General features: G+C 38.3%; 2 protein-coding genes across 6 annotated transcripts in view; one reads left to right on the forward strand and one right to left on the reverse strand.

Moving 5' to 3' along the window:
- Positions 1 to 15,921, forward strand: part of SON (SON DNA and RNA binding protein) — a 30,330-nt gene extending 14,409 nt beyond the window's left edge. The window contains exons 6-12 of one of the 4 annotated variants that reach the window (XM_065913491.1): positions 19 to 207; positions 7,353 to 7,463; positions 8,504 to 8,620; positions 12,726 to 12,873; positions 14,025 to 14,096; positions 14,199 to 14,314; positions 14,848 to 15,921. In XM_065913491.1, the coding sequence (XP_065769563.1) occupies positions 19 to 207; positions 7,353 to 7,463; positions 8,504 to 8,620; positions 12,726 to 12,873; positions 14,025 to 14,096; positions 14,199 to 14,314; positions 14,848 to 15,006 (912 nt within the window). In that variant the 3' untranslated portion in view covers positions 15,007 to 15,921. Of the gene's footprint in view, positions 1 to 18; positions 208 to 307; positions 1,118 to 7,352; positions 7,464 to 8,503; positions 8,621 to 12,020; positions 12,101 to 12,725; positions 12,874 to 14,024; positions 14,097 to 14,198; positions 14,315 to 14,794 lie in introns of those variants that run through there. The other 3 variants (XM_065913492.1, XM_065913493.1, XM_065913495.1) reach the window with 3 other exon arrangements.
- A 69-nt stretch (positions 15,922 to 15,990) lies between these two features.
- Positions 15,991 to 26,402, reverse strand: DONSON (DNA replication fork stabilization factor DONSON). Of its 2 annotated transcripts, none has more exons than XM_065913507.1 (10): positions 25,629 to 26,018; positions 24,809 to 24,889; positions 23,519 to 23,722; positions 22,411 to 22,589; positions 21,056 to 21,234; positions 20,321 to 20,402; positions 20,108 to 20,212; positions 19,078 to 19,276; positions 17,708 to 17,920; positions 15,991 to 16,793 (listed from the first exon to the last, which is right to left on the reverse strand). In XM_065913507.1, exons 1-10 carry the CDS (start codon positions 25,926 to 25,928, stop codon positions 16,656 to 16,658), a joined length of 1,680 nt encoding a protein of 559 aa, XP_065769579.1. In that variant the 5' UTR covers positions 25,929 to 26,018; the 3' UTR covers positions 15,991 to 16,655. The 2 variants fall into 2 exon arrangements, with proteins under 2 accessions (XP_065769579.1, XP_065769580.1); XM_065913508.1 differs by having other exon boundaries at positions 16,657 to 16,793; positions 17,708 to 17,775; positions 25,629 to 26,402.
- Between the last annotated feature and the right edge of the window lie 76 nt (positions 26,403 to 26,478).

Raw genomic sequence — 26,478 nt, forward strand, 5'->3', positions numbered from 1 at the left:
AAAACATTATGTTTTTAGATTGCTGCAGCAAAGCCAACTCCACCAAAAAGCCAGGTAACATTAACAAAAGAATTCCCTGTATCATCTGGATCTCAACATCGGAAAAAAGAAGCAGATAGTGTTTATGGAGAGTGGGTCCCTGTAGAGAAAAACGGTGAAGAAAACAAAGATGATGATAATGTTTTCAGCAGCAATTTGCCCTCTGAGGTAAGTAAGAGGACTATTATGTATTTTTCCTTTTATATACCTGAATCTGCATTTTATTGTTATTTTATATCTGATTTGGATTCTGTTTCACTCTTCTTAGGGCCGGGTTAAACGGCAGGGCCGGGTTAGACGACAGATGAAACAACCCGCAGCTTCTCATTTGACAGTAACTCGATGCAATTCACTTTGTGGAACCAAGCCACAAAGTGAAAAGCATCGAATTGCAGAGAACAGTGTTATCACATCCCTACCCAACATTGGGCCCTCCTTGCACTTGTGGGAAGGTAGCCCAAGGTACAACTATTTAGCTTCCCGTTTTGCTTCAAGGCTCTATAGCTCTAGATTTTGGTGGTAGCAAATTTATTGGGTGGAGGGATTTGAGTAGAGAGAGGCAGATCCTCAGGTTCAACACAAGAACTGGATTGGAAAAGGTCCCTGTAGGCTGATGTGAGCATCTCAGATACATAGCCTGTTGCCCTTTAAATAATGCTTTCTTACTATATTTTTCTGGGTTGTTTGTCAGATAGCCTTTAATTTGAATAATTTTCCCCTTCTGTGTGCTACCTTGGCCCTTTTGAATTCTTGTGTTTAACCTAACGCTCAGCCTTGGTATTCCATTTCCCTTCTCCTTCCCCTTTTTGCTACTATTAAAAGTTGGAGAAGTGGAATTCACACCTTGAAATTTCCAGGAGGCTATAGTTGTATCTTGTCAAAATGACGCAGTAATAATGCTAAGTGTCAAAACAGCCCCATTAAATGCCGCCTGATTAAATAATGTGCTGCTAAATATAGTGCACATGAAACAGCGAGACTGTATATATATGTAAATATATATATATATATCTGTATCTTTGTATGTATCTCTGTATCTGTACCTTTGCTGTATCTTTTAATAAACAGTTTACTTTTATTTAACTTGTTGTGCAAAATCACGCTTGGGGGATCTGGGAGGGTGGAGACTTACTAGGGGGGTGGGAGTTTTAAATGATACAGTAGACTAGTCATCACCTCTTGCCCTTGGTTTCCAAAACCCAGACATTCGTCCAAGGACTGGACTAGATATCTGATGCCCTTACAGTGTAGGGATTCTTCCCCAGTTCTTATCCTTGCCATTCTGGGATATGTGGATCCAGAGAGACCTGTACTCTTCACCTACAGGTTCCCCTTATTGGCCATATCATCATCATCCAGTAAACACCTCTGATAATACAAATAAACAAATTCTGTTTATAAAGTTAAAAGTGAACAGAACCCAAATCAGAAACTTTGGTAGTGTTTTTTTCCCCTGAGCTATTCACAGGAGACATTGTTTTTTTTTGTTTGTTTGTTTTTGACCTGTGGCATTTGGAAAAGAGAGCACGTTCTGTACAATGACATTGGACATAACTAGCCAGTGCAGCTTACAGTCACTGGTGATATTTACATGAGATTCAACAACTGAAGCAAGGTACACCATCACCAGTGAAGGAGAGACAGATAACTTTTTTGGACAATTTTTAGTGAAGCCAGTTGAGTAGTTCAGTTGCTGATTTCCAAATCAGGCTATTGCACATCTCAAGAGGGAAAGGTTAACTGACATTGATAACTGACTTGAATCTAGTAATAGCTGAGCATAAACCATGGTAAGAGGGCTGAACTGACTGAGAAATTCTAATACACATGCTTTTAGTAATTTCTTAAACATTAAGCATTTAACAGAGTTAGGAAAAAACATAAGGAGACATTTATGTGAAAAAAATTTTCCAACATGGTGAAGCCCTATAAATATTGCATAATTCCAAAAGATTTTCCTGGGAAAATAAGTGACTATAACTATTTAACTTGAGTGGAACATGGGAAGGATGCTTAGTGAATCCTGGTGATTACGGTTCTTGTTGATTAAGAGTTTATATATAAATGTGTGTGTGTATATATATATATATATTACAGTATTTAGCCGTTTTCAGTCTTAACACTGAAACTGGTGGACGTTGTCTGTCATCAATAGTGGTTGTCAAATTTGAATGAAAAGTTGGGGGAATTCCTCCAAAGACCTGTGGGATGGGGGAGTAGGTGGGTATTAAGATTTTATAATAAGTAAAGGAGCCTTTTATTAAAGCAGGAGACAAAAAAAGTTCTATTCATGAAGCAGATTTCTCCTGTGGGGGGAGATTATATACAACTATTGGTATTAAGCTAGTTTCTTAGACAATTAAACTAAAAAATATGTGTTAACTTTAATTTCAAGTAAAACAATCCCAAAATTTTAGGAAGGGACAGAAATTTGCTTTTGTTTTCAGGTCTGTGTACTTTTACCTAGAAGTAATATTACCTTTAGAAATAACATCTAAAGGGTGTTCACTGTATGAAATGTTCAGTTCTAGTTCTTTAGCTGTATCTTACAAATATATTATTAGTAAGATTAATGTTCTATATTCTAATGTTTGTAGAATACTATTGGTGACATTTTATGGGAGCATTGAGTCTTGATTCCCTGTTGGGGTTGAAATAAAGATTTTATGTAGAAAAGGAAAGTTCATTTTAAATGGTCAATATTTTAATTGAATAGTGCTTTGAATTTTTCTGTTATTTTTTCATTTTAATAAATATAATTGGAATTTGTGCTTCTTTAGTTTTGAGCATAAAACATTCAGGCAAAGATCACAGATTTGATCTCAGCTTTGCTATATGATCCTTAATCCCACCAATTGTGCACATGAGTGCTCTTTGACATAAGTAAGAGTGAATAGACGTGGATGGATCAACATAAATCCGTATCTTATGGAAATACCAACTCATCACACTGTGGGCTCTGCTGCCATAGCATCGTCTTCCTACCCAGAAGCCAACCAGCGTCGTCCTCAGTAAAGAGTGACTGCAGAACCTTGATCATATCTGTGTGAATTTTGATTTATAAACAATGAAACCAAAAGTGTTGGAAAACAGTTTAAAACTTGTCCTTTGGGGGCATTAATTCTTGGTAATAAAGATAGCAAAGCCTTACGGGGTAGAGGATATAAGTGTAGTCTCTGGCATAAAATTTCCTTACTTCATGTCCCAGTGGAGCTAAAATTCCCTTGGTTAGGAACTCTGTATTTTTGAGGTTTAAGAAAACTGAGTTCTTGTGGTAAAATGACAGTTTTACTTGAAAATGAAACACACAGGTTTTGGCAGTGCTAGAATGTGTTATGTACAGCTTTTTTATTCATTCTTCTCTCTTTAGATTCTCCCAGGTTATTAAAATGGAATTTTTTTACGATTTAATGTTTTATCTAATCCTCCAATTACTGTAATTCATTTACATGTAATAAACTAAAAATTGCGCTAGAGAATTTTATGTGAAATAATAAAAGACTCATAAATCAGTTTTTAAAGCCAAGCCACTTAACTCCTGAAGCATTCTGTATTTAGTGTGGCTTTTGTATATATAGTTGTCATTTACTTTGTATTTTATTAACTTTTGCTAAATATTTTAAATCATGTTTTGTATGCAGGCTAGGTGCTTTTTCTTTAACTCTCTTTACTTAAAAATTTCCTTTTATATCATCTTGGAATTGGAGAGACCTGCAATTTCTTGTGTAGAAAGTAATTTGCCTTTTACAGGTACTATTTTTTCCTTACCTGAATGACCACCTTTTAATAATTCTCATTAGTTCTTTTATAGCCTTTCATTGACTTTATAAGAATTATTTAAGACAATTGTTCTATTTATGTAAATAGTTGGGTTAACACAGGGGGAAGGTAAATTGACTTAGAAGGATTTTTAAAATAAGGAAGATGAAGATGCACAGTTAATAACTTAGGTTGTGAAATGCATATTACAGTGTCAGTTACATTTGTGTTTTATTAGTCCTGAGAACATTTTAGGTTACAGAAATAGTAATCTGCTTTGTTGCTGAAGTGGAGGGGTGAAATAACTTGGACAGGTTTTTATTGATGTATGAACTGGAATAATAATTTAGGATACTCTTTTTATGTGGATTTCACCTTTTATAACAAGCCCTAGGGAGAAGGAAATAAAACATTTCCCCCCATCATGACGCCTAGAATATTACTACACATTACATAGAAGGTCTATTGTGTATTAGTGGAAATAAATTTGCTTTGTTGATAGCTTGATAATAGTGTTCTGCAGGGTTTAAGATAATTCCCACCCCCTCCCCCCTGCCCTGACTTTTTAGCATTCTAAAACTTTAGCATCATTTTGGTTCCTTTCACACTTGACTGTTTTTGAGCAACATTAAGTTAAGACTCAAACTCTGCTATGTATTATAGCCTGGTAGTGGTGGTATAGTTGTGTATGACTCTTAACGACTCCATGGACTGCACATTGCCAGGCTCCTCTGTCCACGGAGCTTCCTAGGCAAGAAGACAGCAGTGGGTTGCCGTTTTCCTTCTCCAGTAGTTGTTACATGCTTTATATATACACATGCAGATCCTGTGCAGTCCAGTACAATAGTCATTGAGTCACTGAGAAGTCAGTTCTTTAATTGCACTAGGCACATTTCAAGTGCTTGTTAGCTTTCACTGTAAAAGTTTTCTAGGACAGTGCTGTTCTAAAGGGTAGCTGTGATGTTTTATGAGTCTTTTAATACTGATTCAGAACTTTGGTCTAATCTTTGAACGTTAATGTTTTGAGAATTATAGTTGGTTTTTTACTGCATACCCTGAGCTACCCCGGCAACTTGGATGTATGCTTTTTGATATAAACTCTTGAGGATTCTTAAGAGATTAAGATAATCCTGATTTATCCTATTTTGGGTATGTTTCCTCACATTAAAAAATATGAATATGAAGTTAATAGTCAAATTACTATTTGTTAATAAAGTTTTGACATGAACTTACAGCTCACTTGATAAGCCTGTTGAAGAATAAATGAAGTTGTATTAGGAAAAAAACTAGTTGTAATTTTATCTAAATTTATATTAAATCTCAATGTTGCTATATTAAATAAATACTATTTAAATAAATAAAAGTTCCTTTCAGAGTGAGATGTGAATTTAACATGAAATACTGAGATTTGAATGAAGTTTCATCCTGAGGATAAATGATGAGGTATTTAGGTTACCTGCTTGCTTAATAAAGGTTAAAAGAGTAAAAAAAGTATGAAGATACAAAGTGTCTTCAGAAGGATGAAGTCACAGATAGGTATGTTAATTTGCTTTCCATTTGGGAAGAAGTGATTTTATTTTAGAAAAGTTGGAATTTTCAGAGCCATCTTAACTATATTTTTATGGCTAATTTACAGTTAGAAAATGAGGGATCAGAGCTTGGCTTGGTGGTGGGTAGGTACATTTTCCCTAGTTTCTCCTCCGAATTTCAACTTTTTAGAATTAAAACCTATTATTTATACCTGAATACCCATGCTTAGATTTGTAGACGAGTAAGAAACCCACAGTAATTCTGGCAAAGTTAAAGAACAGTATTTCACACATGTTTTATGGGCCTCCAAAAATTACTTCATCATCTTGCCTGACAGGTTTATGAAATATCTACATCTTACCTGACAGGTTTATGAAATATCTAAGGCCAAAAAAGAATGTGATTCTCATCTAAAATCTCTGGATTCTCACTTAAAAAGTCACAGCGGGTGATCACAGTTGTAAAGTAATAGAAGTGAAAAGTGAGCATACTGTGTCTTTTAGTGTTTCAGTCTGCCTTTACCTGTATATCCCCAGAAATATTCCAGTTAGTGTGGATAATTTACTAAGTTAACTAAGAAATTAGGATCTTTTATTAGTGAGATCTGTGAGCAATCTGATTACCGAATGAATTCAGTTTAATTCGCTTTCATTTTAAGATGACAGATATATAGAAACCTGTACTTTTTGGTACCTTGTGAAAGAAAATTTTAATTTTGCTAAAGGAATGATGCTAGGTGATTCTGCAAGATATGAATAGTGAAGGTAGGAAAAAGGAAGATTAGTAATCCTTATGCGTGAGATAGAATTATTCTATAATAGTCATTTACTCTTAATTATATAGGTCTTATTTTTAAAAGAAGTATTTCATATTCAACTATACAGTCAAATTACAGATTGCCTTAGTTTGGCTTTTTAAAAAAACTTTTATCTGCTAACTTATTTTAACTGACTTCCTTATATTTGTTACACCCATGCAGTTGCTACTAGGTATTCTTTTTATATGAATTTAGGAAAATCCTCACATGTCAGATAACTATTTTCCAAAAATGAATTTTCTTGGATGAGATACTAGAAAATATTAATGGGTTTAATAGTGTTAGAAGAAAAACAAGTATTAAGACTTGGTGAGTTGACACAAATCATCCTGAGCTCTTAATGTTAGAACTGAAAAGCATTAAATACTTGATTTTTTTTCCTTCTATGGTTGAGCCTTCCACAAATTTGGTAAATAGGATATTTGGTCTAAAGATAATCCTTGAAGCTTTCCTGGATATTCTGAAACTTCTTAAAAAGTTAAGTCGCATCTGCTTAGCATAAGCTTTTTACAGGTAGAACATGAGCACTGAAAAGGAGGACCTCTAAGGCATTTCAAACATACTTTAAGTGTTCCAATTTAATAATTATGTGCCCCCACAGAAATATTCTAACTTCGATCATCAGTGTACATATTAATGAGTTAAAAACCATGTATAATGAATATATTCTTTGAAGAAGCTGAGTTCTTTGTATCAGACTTAATGAACAACCACAAGTAGGTGAAAACATGCAGACATCAGTAAAGGAGCAGTGTTTGACATGGCAGTGGTTTTCTGCGTGCTTATTTAAGAACCTTGCTTATTGCCTCTGAGGGCTGTGCTGAGAAGCAGGATAAAATGAAAACTCCAATAATTATTTTGTTAGTGAAGGCGAGAGATTTTTAAGTTCTTCATGAAACTTTCTCTGATTGTAGTTTGATGTAGTAGAAAATAAGAAAGCAGTTGGCTTTTGGATTGAGTTCATCTGCTGCCTGATACTTTGTAACTTACCTTAAACAATCCGTATCTATTTTCCAAGGTTATTTTACCTTTTAGAGTCTTCTCCCTGCTTTACAAAATTATATATATACACATTTTTATATATTTGTATATACAGAATTTTATATACAACTGGTTTTTGACATGAAGCAACTAAAGACGTGAGCATTTTTCATAATTTAGGGAGTCTTTGGTTATTTGAGATAATTATCTATGTTTTCTTTCTTAGCCTGTGGACATCTCTACAGCAATGAGTGAACGGGCACTTGCTCAGAAAAGACTCAGCGAGAATGCATTTGACCTTGAAGCTATGAGCATGTTAAATCGTGCTCAGGAACGGGTATGTAGTGGCTTTAGTATCTCAATGATAATTTCACTAACTAGAGGGTTGTGACATAAGTAAACTCTGTGGCGTGCTGGTGACATGTAGGTCTTTGAAAATCATTTATCTAGCAAGCTTTCTTTATATGAAAGTGATTTGGGGCTTGATTATTAGTAAATGTTGTGTACTATGGGACAGGAACTATTTGAGAGAATAAAAATAGAAAAAATTACCTGCCCTCATAGAGTTTGTAATCAAATATATAAAAATAATAGCTAAGTGCCCGTAATAGTCTTCTGAGACATTTGAGTTTGCATTTAGAAAGAGTGGCTTTAGTGAGGCCCAAGGTCACAAAATTAGTAGGGGAACTGGGATCTGAACCTAGACAGTCTGAATCCAGTCTGTGTTTTTAACAGTGGACAGCTGCTCCATACATTCTCTTTCTATGGTAAATATATGGGGACAGTAAGTACATGTTCAGACAAGTGGAAAATTCCGCCTGACAGTTGGTTCCAAATGTTCAGTAAATATACTTTGAATGAACGACAACTAATTCTTTAACCATCACAGTGTTTGAGTGACCAGTCTCCTAGATTATGTTTTAAGCATGTATCTTGAATTGATTTTTGATTTATAACACCTCAGAGAAAGTAATTAAAAACTGAGGCTATCAATGTTTATTATCCTGCGTTTATGAGACAGGTAAGGAGGGCAAGGATCCATTACCATGTGAACAGTTTCTGTATGTTTTCATGCATCTGTGTGATATTTTGAAGAATAAGTATCACAGCCATGCTTTTCAGTTGTTAGATATATATTTTAAATTTTGTTATTATTAATGGGATCCACTGAACGGTTACTGAACTGCTTTGGAATGTTTAAGAAAACAGTTTTAAAAGATGTATGTGAATTCAGTATATGTATTTTTTAAAGTTAAATAATTTAAGTCTGTTATTTAGTCTTTGTGGGAACCAAATAAACCATTTCATTTAGAGAATTAATACCAGTGGCATTAACTAGAAAGGTAATTTTACTTAATTGACGCATTTGTTCTTCAGATTGATGCCTGGGCTCAGCTGAATTCTATTCCCGGCCAGTTCACAGGAAGTACAGGAGTGCAGGTTTTGACACAAGAACAGTTGGCCAATACTGGTGCCCAAGCCTGGATTAAAAAGGTACACAACATATGCACATACAAAAGTGTCCATGTACAAAGTTAAAATTTCTAAGAAAATGTTTTATTAAAAATGCACAAAGAAGCCAGTGAATTTAACTAAAGTTCATGAGTAAATTTGCTATGCGTATATACTCCAGGATGGACACTGAAGATGGATCGATCCCTGAGACAATGGCTAATGTATAAATACGGCTTAAGAGCCACTCAGTTTATATCCTGCTGTTCCTGGGTTTTGTGGGGGTGGTTTTTAAACTGTGTTTTGAATGCTAACAGTGTATCTCAGCGGCTGTTCAGAATATTCTACAGTTCCTGTTGGACAACTGATCTTATGATTTCAAAGCAGTGGTTCTCAGATTTTTTCTCATCATGGGATACTTTATTACAGGTTCATTTTTGGTGAATCACTGCCCCCAAGAACCTTCTGCTACTTGGTTTTCCATTCCTTTATTCCTTTGCCCTTCTTTCCCCTTTGCTTAGTGCCCGTCCCTCCTGTAAGCGCCCTTAGCCCCTAGTCCTCACTCCTGTTGCAACCTCCAGCCCCAGGTCCATGTGGTTATCCGCTCTCGGTTACAGCAAGTGGTTGGGAGCCCCCCGTCAGTGCTGCATGTGGTGGTCCTGCCAGGGGACTAGAAGGATGGGGTGGGGGGTGGCTGAAGTGTGGGGTGGGCGGTGCTGAAGGGTGGCGAAATTGGCTGGGATGTGGGTGGAGATGACTTATCTGTGGACCACCATTTAGGCCCTGGTGGCCTCTGGTGATCCACAGGTTCAGTTTGAGAACTACTGATTCCGTGAAAAAACAGGATATGTAAGACGTAAATGCAAGGGAGAGGACGGACGCCTCGTGCTGTGAAGATGTAGGTGCTCCTGGTTTCAGATTCCTGCAGTGAGACGAGTGAACTCCACCTACGGCTGCCTCATTGTTGGGGGAGTCTTAGGTGGTTACCAAGGGCTTTCTGAAGAAACGGGTTCTGGCGAAGGGATGTGGCTTGGTTGGATGGGTGATGGGAAACTTTGTTTCAGGAGTATTGGCAGCATAGCAGTGCTGAAACAGGGAGGCTACCTGGTCTAACGGATTGGGAAGGTTTCTTAGTCGCGCTGTACTCCGACTCCTGTTGTGATCGTGGCAAGTAATGACTTGGAATTTCAGTTTCCAAGTGCCTTCTTAACTGCCTCGCGGGGTTCTGATCGATGTCATGTCATGGGTAATAGAAAACTGCTGAGTGCCAGTGAATGAGCTGATTTTTCTGAAAAATCAGATTTTTGGTTGCTTTGGACCTTTTAATCTCATAACATTTCTTTTTTCAATTTTGATAGCATTATCTCTGGTGATCTTATTAACAAATTAATATAAAGCATACCCTTACTTTGCCCGCCCCCCTTTTTTGGAGCGGCAGAATAGTTGCACTGTATGATAGTATGATACACTGTGGGTACCTACCTAGTCAGATTGGTTAAAAAATGAAAGTAGCTTACTAGGGTTGGTGTTGGAAAAAAAAAAAGATGAAAATTAGCAAAATTAATTTTGGACTAATTACAGTATTTAAAATATGAAAGTGATCGATGTAGTGCTTGAAAAATGGCTTTCATCTCTTTGGGAATAATTATAAATGTACATAAATGTCGAACAATTTTAATTTAATACTATCTAATGGTGAAGCTGAATACTCCATATTTCAGAAAGTTACACTTGAAGCTTTTATGGGTGTTTAGGCACATAATAATTAAATAGTCATGTACACTACTAGGTAGAAACTTAAGAATGTGATTCCATTGCAAAGTGCTGGTCTTCATTTGTACATTGAAGTTCTCATAGACAAATACTGCTGAAGACTTCTAAACATCACATAACTTTAAAATGATTAAATTGGGTTCCTCATAAACTTTCCTTTTTCTTTTTGATTGCTAGTCCTTGTAGACAGTTGGCAGATCTTAAATGATTTACATCATTTAAAATGTAGCTGTAAATCATATTTGATAAGTTACCACAAGATAAAGATGTGTTCATTCATCACACCAAATTTTTGAATAATTACAGAAAGTGATTTTAGGAAACTTCTATTTGTGTGTTGCTGAAAAATACATGCTGCTAATATCAATTAAGGCAGGAATATTTTACCCAGAAAAATGAGCAAAAACATGGACAAAGTCATTAGGCAACTATAATATTCATTTTTGTGGTCAAATATCACAAACTACTTGTTTTCATTTAGAAAACTTTTTCAAACGTTCATTCATACGGTGTTCCTTGCCTTGCTGTAGGGCAACAGCCTCTTAATGTTGAGGACTACAGGGAACGCCAGCATTCTCCATATTCTTTTAGTTTGCTGCAGTATACTCTTAGATGAAAAGGAATGAGTTTTATTAGTAGTAAGAAAAAATTCCAGTGGTTATTGATTTGAAAGAACCTTTATTTTCTGAAATGATATGGACGACCTGATGAATATTGTTTACTATTGTAGTCTTACTAGATTAATTAGCTTTTTGTTGAACTGTATATACACCCTGGTGTAAAGAAACATTTGAAGATAATAGCGAATGGAAACAAAATCGGAAACCTGCCTTATTTGGGGATTTGTGTTATACTCTGCACAGTTGCCCTTTTTTTTAGGAGTGTTTCCTGGAAAAGAGGGGCGGATGAACCTGAAAGTAAGTAAAAGTCATTGTAGGTGTGTAGAAACAAGGCAGTTGGTCCCCAAGCATCAGCTAACTTTTCTCTCTATACATCAACACTGCATGGCCTGCACCACGTCAGGAACTGAACCAGGGCTATGTTTGTACCTCCACAGCTGCCTCCTTCCATCAGAGCACCGTGTTGAGCTTAATGTCTGGTCACGTACCGTTGGCATGTCATACCATTGGCACGTTTGTTTTCTCCCCAGCTTATAATTAAATAGCTGGGGAGGAGGGGAAGTATACAGTTTTACTACTGTGTAAAACCAAAATTAAAAATTTAGTAGTAACTTACCAGTAGAGGAAGTGATTATACCGTGTCCAGAGCTTCCAAAATATTTGACTCCCTCTGTTGATAAGTTAAATGACTTTTGCTTACATTTGCTAGAGAATGTAAATGTAAAATACTTAATAACAAGGGGAAACAAGACATGATTTGGAGATTACATTTTAAATGTTTAGAAAATGACCATAAAGATCAACAGTAGAATTCAGTCGTTTATTACATATACATGGATGCCCTTTAAAAAGAGGCATCACTTATTTCTTAATGGTGTGAAAACAATTGACTGTTGACCATGCTAATTATATAGTCTTGTGCATCCTATGACATTAAGTGGTTTGCTGCTTTGATGGAAATTATGGTTCAGTGGGTTGGATACAAGAGAGATGATTGTTCACAGAATAACCTGTGAACTTTCACCCCTCTGTATGGAAACTTGTTTCAGGGCCAAATCCTTGTAGCTGTCTTCTTGCCCCGGTCAGTGCCAGCCCTACTATTCACAACACTGCTGCTACCGAGGCCTAGGTATGTAAACATTTAAGGAGTTTTTTAAAAGTCTTTTAACATCAAGCTAGGTTTTAAAAGAATTCAAATTCAGTTTGGTTTAATTACAGGGTATTGTATGTGTTATCTTTTTGCTTCATAGGGATTTTCTAAGTAAAATATTTATACTTATGGTAGATTGGGGGGAAAAGCTTTGGATGATAACAGTATGCTGCTTCAGTGTTCAAAAACTATTTCTAAATGATTGCTGGGCTTTATTCATTAACTAGGTACACCTGGGACAATTAATATTATTGACTGTTTTAACATTGCCTTCTTTTTATTTTGCAAGCTAAGAAGAGATACCAGTGAACCTAAATAGTGGACGAAAACAGGAGTGTTCTATTTTTTTTTTTTTTTTTTTTGAGGGGGGCACAAGGGCCACTGTTTTAAAACTGCCATTTGACTTATTTGACTATTAAAATACTGTTATGTTTATATGAAAATAATTAGAACATACACACTACAGTATGTATATAAGTATAGAAGCATTTAATTGCTGTAACAGATCTAGAAGTAAGCTTTCTTTCTTTAAAAAGTTACACTGAGTTTGTAGTCAAATTCTAACTATAAAATGGGGATATTTTACCTTTCTTTCTTTGGATAGGATCAGTTCTTAAGAGCAGCCCCAGTAACTGGAGGGATGGGAGCCGTTTTGATGAGAAAAATGGGCTGGAAAGAAGGAGAAGGATTAGGAAAAAACAAAGAAGGAAATAAGGAACCTATCCTAGTTGATTTTAAGACAGATCGAAAAGGTAAGATTTTTTTATTTTTTGTAGAATGTTTATTATACCTTCTTTAACATTTAGGGTTTCATTACTATTATAAATTCGTAAGTTCTTCTGATGTCAGGGATCTGGAACTGGGGGCACTTCTTATAGTACATATACAGTTAGGGAAAAAATGTTTAACCCATTTTGAAAACTTTGTACACATAGTAGGTGGAGACACTAATTTGAGGGTAAAAGGCAGCCTTTGTTAATGTGTAATACATGATTAGGCTTTTAATTAGATTTCATATTTAGAAAGTAACTATGTTGCCATTTTGTTCTATATTGGAGTGAATTTATTATAATATTGTTACTCAAAAATAGACTAGAAATAACACAATCCTATAATATAGTACTAGTGCAAACATTACTTTAGAAAGAGAAATTGAATGTCACTGACATTGTACTGCTTTTATACAGGCTGAATAGATTCTTTGTTAACAGAGGGTAGTTTATTGGTAGAAAGCATCTGTGGGTACACTGCATAATTCTAGGGAATAATCCTTTGGAATTGTGCAGCATGGCCTAGTTTTGGGAAAGCATAGTGGCAGAATTTGTGAAGAATTCTCCCTAGGCTAAATGGAAAGCATAGATTTTAGATAGTAATATAGCTTTTGAAAAGGGAGGCCAAGGTTGGCGTCTCTTCAGTACATCTCACATTTGAAGTCAGAAAGGGCTTGTTTGCTGGAAAAAGGAGAGAGCCTTTTCAACTTTTCCCACTTTGTTTTGGCCTAAAGTCCTTGAATCTGGGGGAGCATACTTAAACTGAGCATCATTTTTTAAGGGATGAGAAACCTTTAGAAATCACTTGCAAATAGCCACTATTTTTTTTTGCCACTAGTTTTTAAACAGATCTAGAGTGGTTAATTATGGCAATTTATATATGTATTCACATACTGTTTTTCTGAACATTTTATACAGTTTCCTATATAAGATAAATGAAGTTTGGATATATGTATAGAAATGTCAAAACAGATTTGTATAGAAATGAAGAGTAGTGAGTGTCTGTTGAAAATATTCTGTTTGGGGGCATGGATTGAGGTTAAGGTTCCTACAGAGGGAGTAGTTGTTTTGCCATATTATAATTTTAAATGTTTTGAAATTTATTCATTGATCGTTGATTTTTTTTTTTTAAGGTCTTGTTGCAGTAGGGGAAAGAGCACAAAAGAGGTCCGGAAACTTCTCTGCTGCAATGAAAGATCTATCGGGTGAGAGTATGATTTTGAATTTCCTCTTGTCCCACCCTCCCCTTGAATTCCTAATTTGTTGCCACAGATGTGGAGATAATTGTTTATTTTTTTTCTCTGCAGGCAAACATCCTGTGTCTGCCTTGATGGAAATCTGTAATAAGAGAAGGTGGCAACCACCTGAATTTCTCTTGGTCCATGATAGTGGCCCTGATCATCGCAAACATTTTCTCTTTAGGGTAAATATGAATTTTTGCATTAATTGTATACATCAGTTAATTTGATAACTTAATGTTAGAGGGTGAGGGATCAGCATTCTGTGATCACAGGGTTAATGTTTGTGGGCTGGAGTGTGAATATGTGTGGGTAGAGTGGTAGAAGTTTTGAACATTTAAGTATGCTTCCCTAGTTTTTCAATATTGGAGGGAAAGATGTGGGCACAATCTGGTGAACAATTTGTTGACCTTTTCTAGTGGAACATGGGGAATTAAGTAGTTTTTAATCAGGTTTTTTCTTTCCCTTCAATTTGGAGACCTGCTTTTAAATTTGCAGTCCCTTTTCCCAAATGATTTGCTTCTTTTGGGTTGAGATTAATTAGACTCACATAGTATGGGTTTTGTATCTTTGTAAGTTATTTTTCTAGCATTTAGTGAAAAAAATACAAAGCTAACAGATAATAAAGTTTGATGCTGTTCTTATTGTATGTTTTTCTTGAATAGGTATTGAGAAATGGAAGCCCTTACCAGCCCAATTGTATGTTTTTCTTGAATAGGTATTGATAAATGGAAGCGCTTACCAGCCCAGCTTTGCCAGCCCTAATAAGAAGCATGCTAAAGCCACAGCAGCTACTGTGGTTCTTCAAGCAATGGGCCTTGTACCAAAGGACCTCATGGCTAATGCCACTTGCTTCAGGAGTGCCTCACGTAGATAGATTGAGGTTTTATATTAATCATTTCAGATAATTTTACTCTGCATCAAAATGTATTTCCTCTTTAATGTTGTAAATATTTGGCAATTTAAGACATTGTGTAAAAAAGCAATCTGTACAAACATCTCCAGGCTTTGATTTTTGTACCATGGAAATTGTATTTAACCATACAGGGTTTTGGTATGTTTATATTGTTTACCTTAGTGATGTATTTGTTTAAGTGGCTAACATCCAAACAACTGTTTGAAGGCATCCGTAATCTTCAGTGTGGAATGTTAAAAATAACGCTTTTATACTGTATTTTGTACTATGATGTAACTCCCCTTCCTTATGGCTAGGCTGCTGTAACACTTGCCTGTAATCAGTGAAGGGCTGTGCACCTTGTACTAGTTCACAATGGGTTCTGCTGGACAGATACTGGGCCAGTGTTATTGCGTTAATCAAGCAAGATCTGTTCCGCAGGGCTAATGCCACCACCTCCCCTTTCAAATTTTGTAGAGGTTATGAAAAAGACAGTGGTTGCTGTGTGACGATGAGCACTGAGTCCTGCGTTTCTGTCAGAGCCACTTGGGCCATGATGAGAAGGGAGTAAAAATGAAGTCTGACTAGAGTTTTACCGCAGAGGCCAAGTCCATTTAGTATGGCATTGAGTTGTGATATAGTTTTACTCTGATGTGCATTTTGAATTTCAGCTACACCTAGATAGACGTAAAATGATAATTAAAATGCTGTAACCAACTTATCTAATAAAATCGGCACCCAGCCACTATTTTGTTGACTATGAGAAAGTTTAAGTTTATGTTAATTTTTAGGGTCTGATAGAATATTTCATGTGTATTACAGTGGTATTCATATGCTATGTCTCTAAACTTTATTTTCAAAAGCTTAAGGCCCAAATATAAACTTCTCTGGAATAAATGTGGTGTTTTATTTTCTGGATTACACAGTGAACACATAATTCTTCTCTAATGTTACTTTACCCAATGCTTTTGATTTCTAAGCACTTTTATTTAAGAAAATTTGAATTATATATGTATATATATACATGCAGACACACAAATAACCTACAAGAACATATTAAATACTGCTTTGTCAAGACAGCTGAGTAAACTTTACAACCCTTGACCCTATTCTATACGAATACAAAATACCCTAATCGGAATGAACGTGCATTAAAACAAGTATTTGAGAACAGAGGAATCATAAACAGGCAGGAAAACAACTAAGGTGGAAGCACCATCAGTCAGCTCAGATAAACTGTCTCCTAAGTCAACTGTTAGTTTTGCCCCGATGCTGTTACAATGTCTCAAGATAATTGATACTAAGCCTCAATTTCCATTTGCAATGAAACAACTCATTTTTCTACCCAGTTTATAATTAGATTAATGGATCTAGAATTTTCATTCAAGTTTTAAATAAGTTTTATCTTCATATCTGAATAGTGAATCAAGAGTAAAAACAAAATGATTTTAAAACCTTAATCCTATTTTTATGCTTAGTGCATGTAATAAAAAGTTACTGTGAAAGGTAAACATTTGTAAACATTTGGATAACTTCCAAAGTGAACTTTAAAGCCAAAGGTATAAGAATCTTGAATTTCCTTGCTAGAAGGCTTTTTTCCTCACAGATTCCTTTTAGGCTTACTTTGGTGTTCAGGATCTCCAATTATAAATGTAGTCATTCATTTCCACATGCCGTAAGGACAATTTCCCCAGTATTGGTGTTTGACAAAGGTGGTCCAGAGTTTTAGGGTGCAATCCACAGTTGGCAAGCTCCTCATGGACAGCCTCCTGTGAAAATTTGTAAGGAACTCAGTAAAAAGCATGAGTATGAACAGATGAGTTTTTAAAATTACCATGGGATCACTGACAGATGCCTCATTCATGATTATAAAGGCAAATTTATCATGATCAATAGAAGCTCACCCTGAGAATTTCTACACAATGACAGCATCCCAAAATACTAGTTTTGGTTATTTTAATAAGTGACAAACTGATAAGTTTAAAAGGTCTTATAAATAAAAATCTACATGTTCAAAATAAAGGCAGATATACTTCAGTTTTTAAAATGTGTGGGATACATATCTAGAAACTTATGTATCACCTGAAACTTACCAAGTAGCTCTTCCCCCCTGCATCTAAGAAAAACTTAAACATGGAAAAAAGGCATGGGGGTTAAGTAACACCCATAATTATTAATCTTCTAATAATAATTTATAAAAGGAATCAGGTACTGTTAAGTTCTGCATCTCAAAGGACAATGAAAATAACGTGCCTTTTGTTAGGGAAGTTCTTTAGTAAATGTTTCCTACTACAGCGTGAATTCATAGAATTTATCTCCTCAAAAAAACTAAGTCATTTTCCCCTTCCTCTTGCTAATTAATACTTAGTACAGTTTAATAACTTAGAACACCAGTTTGGCTCATCACAAATGACTGATTTCCTCCATCCATGTAGTTTGAGGGCTTCTCTGATAGCTCAGTTGGTAAAGGATCTTGCCTACAATGCAGGAGACCTGGGTTCAATCCCTGGGTTGGGAAGATCCCCTGGAGAAGGCAAAGGCTACCGACTCCAGTATTCTGGCCTGGAGAATTCCATGGACTGTAGTCCCTGGGATCGCAAAGAGTCTACACAACTGAGTGCCTTTCACTTTTATGTAGTTTGAGAGGACTACAACTAAATTTCTTTACCAGCTGTCTACTTACCTTATCTAGTACTTCATCCTTTGGTGGGCAGATGTTAAATACAGCAGTTGGCTCGTGTGTGTACAGTTCTGCAGAAAATGACCCATTCTGTGAAGACTGGAGTAGCATCGTCACAGAGTGTAGAGAATGAGGCATAATGGGGCCTGTAATCTCCAAGCTAAACTGATCTCTGTATCCAGAAAGAGCTTGTGTCTTCACATTCACACTTCGAGCCTTCAAGAAAATTTTAAAGAAATGGTACCATCTCTCCAGCTTTTGTCCCCAGTTAAAAATGTGATCAATAACTTCTCATTTGGGCATCCCTCTCTTTAACAGTTAGGGGACAAAAGTAGTTTATAAGGTCCACCACAAGAAAGTTTCGTGAGTAAACCTGTTCAGAAATTCTCAGCTTCCAGCATCCTTTCCTCCAAATTATGAGACTGTCAATGGAAGTACTAGTTCTAGGGAAAATAACTTCTTGTAATGGTATCCTTTGTGATTTGTTAACACACAGTCAATGCATAATATTAGGAAAATAAAAATTAAGATTCTGTTGCTGATGTTCACCATGTAATTCACATCAAAACTGTATGTGTATTTCTTCAACAATATGGAATGAGTTTCTTTTCACTTATAACCATGATCCAGTTTTTGAGACCTCCTATAATTAGAACATGGGACTCCCCCCATGGCTCAGTGGTAAAGAATCCACCTGCCAAGGCAGGAGATGTGGGTTTGATCCCTAGATCAGAAGATCCTGTGGAGAAGGAAATGGCAACCAACTCACAGTATACTTGCCTGGAAAACCCCTGGACAGAGGAGCCTGGTGAGGCTGTGGTCCATGGGGTCAGAGCGCTGGGCACACTCAGTGACTAAACAACAATGATTTAACGGAGCACTCTTGGTTGGCACTGTTCTTTCAGTGCTTCAGAAAGACGAAATGAAATTAAGCAACTTTTCCTATGGCAATAATTCAAATACAACATTTCAAATAATTAATATAGTTCATATAATTCCTTTGAGACAACTTTATATCAAGGAATTTTTTTACTCACAGGAAACAAAATGTGCACCACGTAAAAAAGCTGTGATTTAGTCACTCAGTTGTGTCTGACTATGACCCCATGGACTGTAGCCCTCCAGGCTCCTCTGTCCATGGAATTCTTCAGGCAAGAATACTGGAGTGGGCTGCCATTTCCTCCTCCTGACCTGGGATTGAAACCCGTGTCTCCTGCATTGCAGGCAGATTCGTTACCACTGAGCAACCAGGAAAGCCCCTGTAAAGAAGTTGAGCTATTAAAAAAACCAAGAATTTATCCTATCAAAAAAGGGGGAAATACATCTTTAGAAGTTAGGTGATGACAATTAGTACAGAATTTCTTTTTTATTACCTTAAGCATTTGCATTGTGGCACCTCGGAAGGCTACTGGGGATAAGAGGGTTGGTGGAAGTCCTGCCTGTGGACCTGTGGTAGCAATTAAACTCTTACAGTTGATCAAAAAATTTAGCAGTGTAAAGGTATTCATTCCCTTCACAAACACAACAGACTCCGGTCTGTGATCCATTTGTACTTCATGTATCTCTTTACGCCTGAACATGACAATCAAGGAAATTACAAATGCAAATCCCATACCAACAGTAACAGCAGTTATCTTAATCTTGACTCACCAGGAACCCTTTTCCCTACTCCAAATGAAATGCTCTTGCTAATTCTCTTCACAGCAATCATGAAAGTGAAGTGAAAGTGTGAGTCGCTCAGTCAGGTACAACTCTTTGCAACCCCAAGGACTGTAGCCTGCCAGCTACGCTGTTCATAGGATTCATCAGGCACGAGTATTGAAGTGGGTTGTCATTTCCTTCTCTAGGGGAATCTTCTCGACCCAGGGATTGCAACCGTCTCCTGACTGCAGGCAGATTCTTTACCAACTGAGCCACCAGGGAAGCCCTTGCAATTTTAAGGCATCCTAATAAAATCATTTCTTTATGACCATCTGAATTTGCTAGAAATTGATTCCTGAGAAAAATGAATTTCTTCTCTAGTCAAAAATCCATTCCATTCCCCTCCCCAAATTTAACCAAAATGGAATTTTTTAATTAAAACAACTTTAATTTTTCTTGTTTTACTGCTTTTAGGGGTTTGCTTTTTAATGTCATGTGGGAAGTAAGTTTGAATATGATCTTAAGGATACTTTCAGATAATAGTAAAAGGAAACTTCCAGTCAATATTACATTGCTCAAGAGAATTCTCTAGTGGTCCAGTGGTGAGGACTCTGACCTTCCATTGCAGAGGCCATAGGTTCGATCCCTAGTCAGGGAACTAAGATCTTACATCCTCATAAAAAAAACCCAAAAAACAATTACATTGCTCACTAACTGAATTCAGTGAAAATCAATTTGAGTTAACAGTAACTGAAAGGATATAGCTTGATAGAAAGTACGTCTGGTTTTTTAATTTTATCTTGCACACCCATCTCTTCCAGCCAGGAAAAACTTTCTTCTTCATCCTCATCACTGACGGCTTGCTCCCTAGGACGTTGCTACAGTTAGTTAGGGTTCACATTTCATAAAGCTGTTTCCTCTACATTGAATCCTTAAGTCACACAGATGATATAAAAGGTTATCTTAATCACATACTCCCCGTGTCGCAAGCCTGTTCCAGACACTTTCCTCTTCTCATGGCCATTTTGTTTTATTAAAGGCAGAGAAAACTCAATACCTATGTGAGAAAAGAAAAATGTAACTGTGTTTTATTTAATATACTCTGAAAGAATTAACAGTCTTGTTGACTTGTAGAGAGTATTTGAAAATGAGTTTCTACACTTGATCATTAAAGCAGTGTTTTCCATTCTTTCTTGACAGCAGCTCACAATAACTACATATCTCCTTGAAACAAATGGTTCAGGACAATACATATTCTCACTACACTTGGTAATCTTTCATTGAGTATATATTATTCTATTTCATTTTTTTAAAAAAGTGCTTATAAGCCCACTAAACAGACTTCATGATCTACTAATGTGTTGACAAAGTTTAAAAATCAAGTTATTAAAAAAAAAATCAAGTTATTAGAAGAGTGTAGATAATTTGTACTATAAAAGAAATTCTACAGGAGTATATTAAGATTGGGACTTTCCAGCTTGACATATGTTTAGAGACTAGAGAAGGGAATGTAACTTAAAGCTATGTACACTGGATAACTTAATTAAATGCTAAGAAAAAAATTAAAAAAGTGAAGAAATGAAGTAATTCTTAAAGTAACAAGATAAAAGTGGTAAAAGATAATTCAACTGTTAGAAGACAGTTCAAATTTTAACTTTTAAGGTGTCTACTATACAGTTTGGTATTCTCACTTTAAAGGTATAGTTTTACCTTCGTTTTTCATAGCTTCTCTTATACCTCTAGTTGTAGGAGATATGAGAGCCGTGATTACATCATCTCCTGCTAATCCTGCTGCACGGAACAGGATAGTAAACTGATAGGTACAAACGTAGAAATAGGGGCAAAGTTTTGTCTTCAGCAGGTTATATAGAGAAGTAAAGCTCACAGACCTATGAAGAAAAATATTTTTCTTTAGGCATTATTAAAATGTCAACTCACTGTTGAAAATTTTTACATCACTTGATCCTTACCTGATTTTAAACACAATTATTACAGGTAATGGTCTGAATTTTTGTCATGACAGAACTTGGCTTTTTAAAGGACTGCAATTGGTCACGGGACTCACTGATGAATTCTAAATACTTTAACAAGTAGCGTTTAACATTTAAATGCTTGCCATTTTTTCTTTATAGACAAAGCAGTTGATATCAGGTTGCTGACTTTTAATAAGCAGCTTCTCCTGATGAGAAGGGAGACAGCCATTATGTCTCTATATAGCCATCACTTATACACATTCCATGACCACATAGAGAGAATAAGCCGGGAATGCCGTCAGCCTGGTGGCTAGCACTCCTGGCCTCCACTGCAGGCTGCATGTGTTCTAACCCTGGTTGGGGAACTAAGATCCCACAAGCTTGGCAATGCAGCCAGAATGGGGGAAAAAGGAGTGAATAAGAGCTAAAGAAGTAAACAATTTGAGAAAAAAAACTCTTGGCGGGGAGTGGCCTGCACTACGCAAAATGCAGGATCTCAGTTCCCTGACCAGGACTGAACTCAGGCTACGAGCCCTAACCAGTGGACTGCCACGGAATTCCCCAAAGGTAAACAATTTAAATCAGTTTAAATTGCTAGTCATGGCTGTTGTTTTTCAGTCACTAAGTCACATCCGACTCTTTGTGACCCCATGGACTATGCATGCCAGGTTGCCCTGTCCTTCACTATCTTTAGGAGTTTACTCAAATTCACATCCATTGAGTCAGTGATGCTATCTAACCAATTCATCCTCTGCTGCTCCCTTCTTATGCCTTCAACCTTTCCCAGCATCAGGGTCTTTGCCAATGAGCCAGCTCTTAGCATCAGGTGGCCCAAGTATTGGAGCTTCAGCATCAGTCTTTCCCATGAATATTCAGGGTTTATTTCCTTTAGGATTGACTGGTTTGATCTCTGTGATGTTCAACGAACTCTCAAGAGTCTTCTCCAGCAGTTAATCATTAACATTTTAATAAAATAATTCAGAAGGACAGAGAAATCCATCTACTAATGCCCAATCACACATCATAAATAAGGAAAGAATACTGCTAAAATGAAAATTCACTATGGGGTTCACAAATTTTTATTCATCTTACCAGTCACTCATTAACACGTGTTGCAGGGTTTCATCGTTTAACCATGGAGCTGTCTTTCCAGCCATTTTTCTGTCAGCTCCGATGCGAGGGAACAATGGCAGCCAAGACAAGGCAGGGTGGAGCCAGTAGATGAGGCTCTGCTGGAAAGCACAGCGGAGCTCAGCGGAGAGCTTGGGATCCTAAAATCCAAAGATGATATTGGACAGTTTTTGCCCCATTAGAAACACAGAATTTAATTAAAAGGACACTGAACATACCAAACATTTATTCTTCTGTAAGAATGTGTTAATAACAGTTACAGAGGCTAAAGTGTAGTTTATTATTGTTTGGGAAAACCTTCCTTGCCAGCAATTACAGTCTGTTAACCCACAAATCAGAAAGGACACCTGGACAGAGAAACATCTGCCTGTCTCTACCATCCTTGAGAACAATGATGATCATTTTCTACCACCAGGGCAGCGGTGTGTGTGTGCAGGTAACACTGTATTCAACTCCTTTGCCTCAAAACGCTTTCAAAAGTAGCCAGTAAAAACCGATAGTCCCAATCACAAGTCATCACCAGGATCTATTGATTAAAAAAGAGGTAACCAAGGTAATCTCTTTTAACCTAGTTTGAGTTGAGCTGCTTGAAAGTAATGGTAATTAATTTGTAAAAACCTTTCTAGAACTCATTAACTCTACTAAATTTACAACAGACTGTCGCACAAGCAGGTAACAGTTAGTGCATTTAAAAAACGCAGTATACAGTATATGAGGAAACCAGTAAAATCTCTTTGCAATCCTACTCCTCAATTGCTTTTCATTTTGTTCTATTTTTTTTTTTTCCGCAAAAGGCCTTATAAAGAATAGTTTAGTTCAAACAATTCTTGCCTGCAACAATGAGTGAGTCTCAGGACAGGTCTATAAATTTAACAGTTACTCAGTATGATTTTAAGAAGTATATGAACGCGGCATTTGGAAAATACAAAAATTCCCCATGTCTCTGTGTCTTTAAATGTCCAAAGAAAAACTTAATGGAAGGAAATATCACTGACAGTTTGCAGAGAAGTACTAAATTTTTAGACTTCATTTGTTACTTTAAAGCATAGCTATTTTCTCACAGGATTACCTGTATACTTTGAGGCAAAGTAACTTCTGTTGCCCTGCAATGCTGGATGATACCTTGAGCCTCTTCCTGGGCTTTCAGATGATCTGCCCAGGTAAAGGGTTGAGAAGAGGTGAAAAGGAGTCGTGTTTTAATGCTCCAGTCCACAGGTAACTCAGTACTTTCTGAGGGTGGAATATCAGATTCGGAGAATGATACATGACGAGTCTTTTAGAAAACAAAGAACACAAAAATTAGTAGAGTACCAAGAAAAGAACCCTTCAATCTACAAGAGTCATCCACTAAACATGCTTATGATTACTGAAATCTCAAAATGTTATGAACTGTACAATAGATAACATTGAAAATTAATTACACACTGTGAAAATGTCCAGAAAGAGCTACACCAAACCATTAACAGTGATGTTATCTCTGGGAAGTGGGAATTTGTTGTTGTTGGCGGTGGTGGTAGTGTTGGAAAGGCAGTGTTCACTTTTATTAGTTCTACATAGTTTAGTCACAAGAGAAACACTATTTTCATAATCATAATTTAAAAAAATCTGCTATTGATACTGCTGTCAAAGCATAAATCTTCCAAGCATTTTTTCAAAAGCACTTTTTAGCTTCTAAAACTCTGGAACCAGGGCTAAGCTGCTCCTTTGCAGGTAACCTGGCCTCTAAATCAGCCTCTAAGGCTGATTTAAGAAGCATTTGCTAAACCTCAAAAATTCCTCCCAAACTGTCTGCTGTCAAGTCACTATTCTCTATATTACAATGATTTTTTTAAGTGATGTTATTAAAAAATAATAGGAAAGGGGGAACTATTTCCAAAGGATCTGAAGGCAATTTACTTGCAAGGAAGGGAGACTGGGTCTTGGGGGAACTCTTTTAGCCTGCTTCCCTCTGGACAAACATCACCAAGGAAGTAGCTGAGGAATGGGGTCAAGAGGAGCGTGTGGTGTTGAGGGGGTAGGACAGAGGTTCAATGATATGCCACCACCTGTGGAACTAATCTGGGGATTTGGTTTGAAGATTCAGGGTGGGATAAGACTGGAGGCACTAGTTCTGAGTTATGCGTTGGACTTGTCACTACCTATGAAAGAATGAAAAAGAAACCTCACCTCTACATCTGCTTTAGCACTGGTACCATGATAAACTGTTACTACTACATACTACATCCTTTACCAAGGCTGATGCCAGATGTCCTTTCAAGTCTAGTAGAAATGATCACACAAGGCTCTCTGGTAAATGATTTCTCAAGTAAAACGCTTCTCAGCAGTCTGAATTTATAAAAATATACATTCTAAGCATTACCTGGTGTAATTCTGTAAGGGCTGTTCTTTCAGGAACCTTCTCTTCCCAGAGCAAATCATTTTCTTGATTAGAATCTAAAAACTGAGGTGAAAAAAAATGGTCCTTTTAAATTCTAAATGGTGCTAGAGTTCGCTTTAAACCTGCAGAGCTTCACCTGGCATGCAAGTTTCTCAATCAGCCCAGGAGCCCAAATCAGTGTGACAGAGCGTGTCACTTCAGCTTTGTGTCTGAACTTTAACCATCACAACGAACGGGGAAGAAGGCAGGTGGTCTGCACAACTGGTAACTCAATAATCAATAATCTCCACTCAAAAGATCCAAAAGGTTTAGGAGTAAGACAAAATATTTATGGGGTCAATTCTGACCCCCTGATGAATCCTTACCAATCCTCCAAACTCAGAATAATTTGGAGGACGGGAGAAGGGAGGCACTGAATGCCGCAGGGAAGAGGGTCCTGTATTTTCCCCAAACGGGGGCCCTCCCCGGTGGCTCCAGGACGACTCGGAGCCACGTGCCCACTGACCTCTCATCCTTCTCCACCGCGACCGCCCAGGCTCCGCAGGCCGGGCACCGGACGGGAGCGCGGGAGATGCAGGGTCCGCTCCTCGGGACCTACTGGTCCCGCACGCCCCACGGCCGCTCGCGGAGCGCACTTCACGCCGGCCCCCACCCCCGGGCACCCCGAGGCCGCGGGCGACTTCAACTCCGCGCCCATTTCCCTCCCGGGACGCGAGAGCCCGCCAGCCCCACTTCACGGCCGAATCGACCCCCGGACTGTTACGAGCCCCCCGCCTCGGCTCCCAGGCGCGAGGACACTCACCGGGCCCGGCGCCTCCTGCTGGCCGCGAGGCGGGCCCTCGAGAGGTTCGGCGGCGGCCCGCGGCCGGTTGTCCAGGCGGGCGAAGGGGTTCCTTCGGGCCCCGGCCGGGCCGCCTCTGCCCGCCGCCGGAAACGGGCGGAGGGGCAGCCCGGCCGCGCGGGCGGCACGGCGGGTTGCCGGCTCGGGTGGCTCCGCGGGCGCCGAGGCGGTGCCGAGGCTCCGACCCCTTTTCCGTCGGAGCCGCAGTGTCTCGGGAGGCCTTTTGAAACTAGGCGAGTAGCCGGGCACCGACAGAGCCATGACGCACGGCGGAGTCCGAGGGGGCTGACCCGGCAGGCGCTTCCCGCGCGCCCGGGCTCCGCCTCCGCCGTGACCCCGCCCCCGAGCCGCTCACGGCGCGTGCGCGGCGAGGCGCTCGCGCGGGCCCGCCCCCCCCCATGTTCCTCCCGCGGCGGGAAACGCGCTCCCGTCGTGTGTGTCCCAGGACGTTCCCCGGGCGCGCCAGCCTGACCTCCCGGGGCTAGGTGGCTGGGAAGCACGCCGGGAGAGCCGAGTGCTATTTAAATCCTCAGCGAGGCGCCAGGAAGAAAGGAAGCGTCACACTTGAGCTGCCGCTTCGGTAAGCTTCCGGAGCTCAGCGGCGACGTCCAGGGCTGCGGAGAGGGGCCTGGGCCTCTCCTCCCGACCCCCCAAAACGGCACGCCGCCTCCCGCCCGCGGCCGCAGCCGGCATCGCCGCTGCAGCCTTCCATGCAAACACTGCAGCGGTCACGGGCGCGTTACCGTGATGCTCTGGTTCCATCCTGAGGAAACCCTGGAGTGAATGAATATTTGAAGAAAAAAAAATTTTA

This window comes from Muntiacus reevesi, chromosome 21, assembly GCF_963930625.1.
Source record: "Muntiacus reevesi chromosome 21, mMunRee1.1, whole genome shotgun sequence".
NCBI lineage: Eukaryota > Metazoa > Chordata > Mammalia > Artiodactyla > Cervidae > Muntiacus > Muntiacus reevesi.